Source organism: Herpailurus yagouaroundi, unplaced genomic scaffold (genome assembly GCF_014898765.1).
Source record: "Herpailurus yagouaroundi ecotype Mexico unplaced genomic scaffold, PumYag 18327, whole genome shotgun sequence".
Classification (NCBI taxonomy): domain Eukaryota; kingdom Metazoa; phylum Chordata; class Mammalia; order Carnivora; family Felidae; genus Herpailurus; species Herpailurus yagouaroundi.
Window position 1 is genome coordinate 2,160 of NW_024412876.1, and position 3,774 is coordinate 5,933.

General features: G+C 29.5%; 1 protein-coding gene across 1 annotated transcript; it reads right to left on the reverse strand.

The window, feature by feature from the left end:
* Positions 1–3,039: 3,039 nt before the first annotated feature.
* LOC121024041 (replication initiation protein-like) lies at positions 3,040–3,753 on the reverse strand. The gene has a single exon (XM_040466365.1). It carries the CDS (start codon positions 3,751–3,753, stop codon positions 3,040–3,042), a length of 714 nt encoding a protein of 237 aa, XP_040322299.1.
* Between the last annotated feature and the right edge of the window lie 21 nt (positions 3,754–3,774).

The window sequence follows — 3,774 nt, forward strand, 5'->3', positions numbered from 1 at the left end:
TTGTAATGGTGGTGAAGCTGCTTTTGAAAGAAATTTAAGTCGTTCGATTTCTTTGATGCGTGTTCTAGAAGAAGCTTCTAAAAAAAGTAATTTTTGTAAAAAATAACTTAAAGGAAAGTGTTAATGTGTTCAAAATTTTCAAGATTTTCTCACCCTAAAATTACTGAAAATATAAAAAAAAGTGTTCAAAATCAACTTTTGGAAGCTATTTCTATTTATGATAATGGAGGGATTTATGAACGACTAGAAGGAGAATTTAAAAAAAAATTTAATGTGAAAAATGCAATAGCTGTTAATTCAGGAACAACAGCATTATTTTCAATGTTTTATGGAGCAGGAATTACGCAAGGAGATGAAGTAATTGTTCCTAGTTACACTTTTTTTGCTACTTGTTCGCCGCTTCATCAATTGGGTGCACAGCTTAGGTTTGCTGATTGCCTTGATAACGGTAATGTTGATCCTAAAGCAGTAGAAGTGCTAATTACTTCGAAAACTAAAGCTATAGTAATTACTCATATGTGGGGTATTCCGTGTGATATGGACGAATTAGTAGATATTTGTAATCGTTATAACTTACTTTTGCTTGAAGATAGTTCACATGCACACGGTGCTACATGGAATGAACAAATTATTGGGAGTTTTTCGGATGGTTCAGCTTGGAGTTTTCAAGGTAAAAAAATCTTGACTTCTGGAGAAGGAGGTTTCTTTGCAACAAAACATAGTCGTATATATGAAAGGGCTGTATTAGTTGGGCATTTTAATAAAAGAGCTCAAAAAGAAGTTACTGATGAGGATTTAAGGAATTTTGTAATCACTGGAACTGGATTAAATTTACGTATGCATCCTTTAGCAGCTGCTATAGTTTTACCTCAAATGTTTGATTTTGATCAAATAATGCAAGAAAAACGCGAAACAGCTCTTATATTAAAAAAGGAAATAGAAACTATTGATGGTTTAAAAATTGTACGCATACCTAGTCAAGCTAACCCAGCTTGGTATGCATTACCAATATTATTTGATAAAAATAAATTTACAGTTAATATGTATGATTTTGTTAAAAAAATTAAATGAATTAGGTGCATATGAGGCAGATATCCCTGCTTCAACATGTCCTCTTCACAAATATCCTCTATTTCATTCACCGGACAAAATTTCTCAGAGTTATCCACAAAAGCTCTATGTTAATAAACAAAATTTTACAAATGCTATTAAATTTCATAACAGTATGTTTAAACTAGATGTTTGGTATGGAAAAGAACGATTTGATTTTATAGATAATTATCTATCTATAATTCATTATGTAGCGAAATTATATAAAAAATGATAGAAAAATTTATCCCTTATGAAGTATTAAAAAAAATCAATAATTATGATCGGATAGTTGTTGGAGGTATTATTTCATTAAAGAATGAAATGGATGTGCTTTTTATTAAGCGTTCTAAACATGATTTTATGCCAGATAAATGGGAAATACCTTCTGGTGGTATAAAGCAAGGTGAATCTATGTTTAAAGCATTAAAGCGCGAAATAAAAGAAGAAACTAATTTGAATATTATTAAAATCGTTGGATATGAAAGTGCCGTTGCATATATTGTAAACAACAAAGAGTGTCTTCAAATAACTTTTCGTGTTTTTTGTTATGGAAACATAAAATTAAGCACAGAACATTCTCAATACATATTTTCTGATCTTAATAACATCAAAGATAATTTAGATATATTTATGTTAAAAGTATTTAATATTATGTAATAGACATATAACCGAAATATTTATTTTATTACAGTTTAAATAGATGAGGTTATTATGTTAAGTATAGCAATACAAGCTGTAAAAAATACACGTTTATACTCTATTAATGCGTTTGATAATATAAAAAAATTTAAATTAAAATTTGATCAGTCTTTTGTTACTCATGCAGACCTTTATATTGAAAGTTGTATAAAGAAATTTCTTTCAATTAAAACACCAAATGTGCCTATCTTAGGAGAAGAGTTTGGTTCAACTATAAATCATGAATTTCATACTGGATGGATTATTGATCCTATAGACGGCACAAAAGCTTTTTTGTATGGTGTTCCACTTTTTAGTACGTTGTTAGCTTATATTGAAAACCATGAACCTGTAATTGGTGTGATTTATTTTCCTATTTTAAATAAAATTATTTATGCTAATCAAGGATATGGATGTTGGATGCAATCTGGCAATTCTCCTGCTATTAAAATAATATTTAAAACAAATGATAAAAAAAGATTACGTAGTTCTGTAATTTCTATATCGGGTATTCATAGTACTACATTTAATTCACGAGAAGGTAAGAAAGCTTATAAATTATTTAATTTAATAGATTTTGCTAGAGATATTATTTTTATAAATGATTGTTATCAGCATATTATGGTTTCTACAGGACGAATTGATGCTGCTATTGATACACTTATGAAAGCTTGGGATATTGCAGCATTATTACCTTGTATGAAGGAATCTGGTGTAATTTATTCTAATTTGCAAGGTTCTTGTGAAAAATTATTATGGGGAAAAAGTTTTGTTACGGCTGCATCGCAAACTCTTTTAGAAGAAATAGTTAATGCTTTAAACTGAAGAAAGATAATTTATTAGAAATATAATGTTTTATATTTTAAAATTTTTTTTGTGAAAAGGGTATAAAATTGTTAGTTTTAGAATGATATGAATAATACTTTCATTAAAATGTTATCTTTTTTTATAAGAAATATTATATTTTTTTTATAAGAAATATTATATTTTTTTTATAAGAAATGTTGCACTTAAAAATGGTTACAAAACGCACTTTATAAATGTCTCGATTGTAATCTTAAAAAGAGATCTCCCTTGCAGTTATCTGTGCATAACCATAAATTAAATTTTAAAATAACAATTAAAAGAAAAAATTTGCCAATTATTAAGAATAAAAAATAAATATATATTATTTAAAATGTATTTTTTGTTTAAAATATCATTTATAGCAGATAATGGACGTACAAATCCCTCTGATTTTATTCAGCTTATTATTAAATACTAAAAATTTTATGTAGTCAAAATCCTTAGCTGAGTATAATTATATGCTCTAGACATTAACATTCGTTCTCGTACACGTCGTTTTACTTCATTAAAAACAGCAACTTGATTAGCCTCAAAACGTCCTTGAGCTATTTCACGTGTTAATTGCAATTTAACAATAGTTTCAATGTCACGACGTGTACGTTTAGCATCACGTCGTGCACGAGCCCGTTTAAATCCACTAGCTCTGCGTTCAATTTGATAAACACGAAAACGTTCTCGAACAAATCGCCAAGCTTTAGCTATTAGATCATCTTTATTAAGTAAAGGTAGGTTTTGTTTTTTTCGTTGACAATTTTCCCATTCTGCTCGACTATGACGAGCAGCTGCTACGGCTACTTCAGATATGTCAAGTGCACTAAATAAGGCAGGTGTAAAAGTAATATCTGTAGGAATATTGCAACCAATGTTAGGATCGTATTCCGTATGGTAAGTAATGAGTCCTAGTTCCATTAGAAAAAGTAGCGCTCGGGTAGCTCGAGTCGTAGAAAGATTGCCATTCTTTGATGCAGTAGCCAATCCACATTCAAGAGCTAGATTAGTAATAGAAGACTGAACACGATTAGCTAATGGATCATAATGAAAACACATAGCTTGTAGTAACGCATCAATAGCACGTCGGCGCAATAAAGGTGGCATACGTCTACGTTTGCCTAATGAACGCACAAAGGCTACATGCATGCGAAAATCGAAACGAGATGT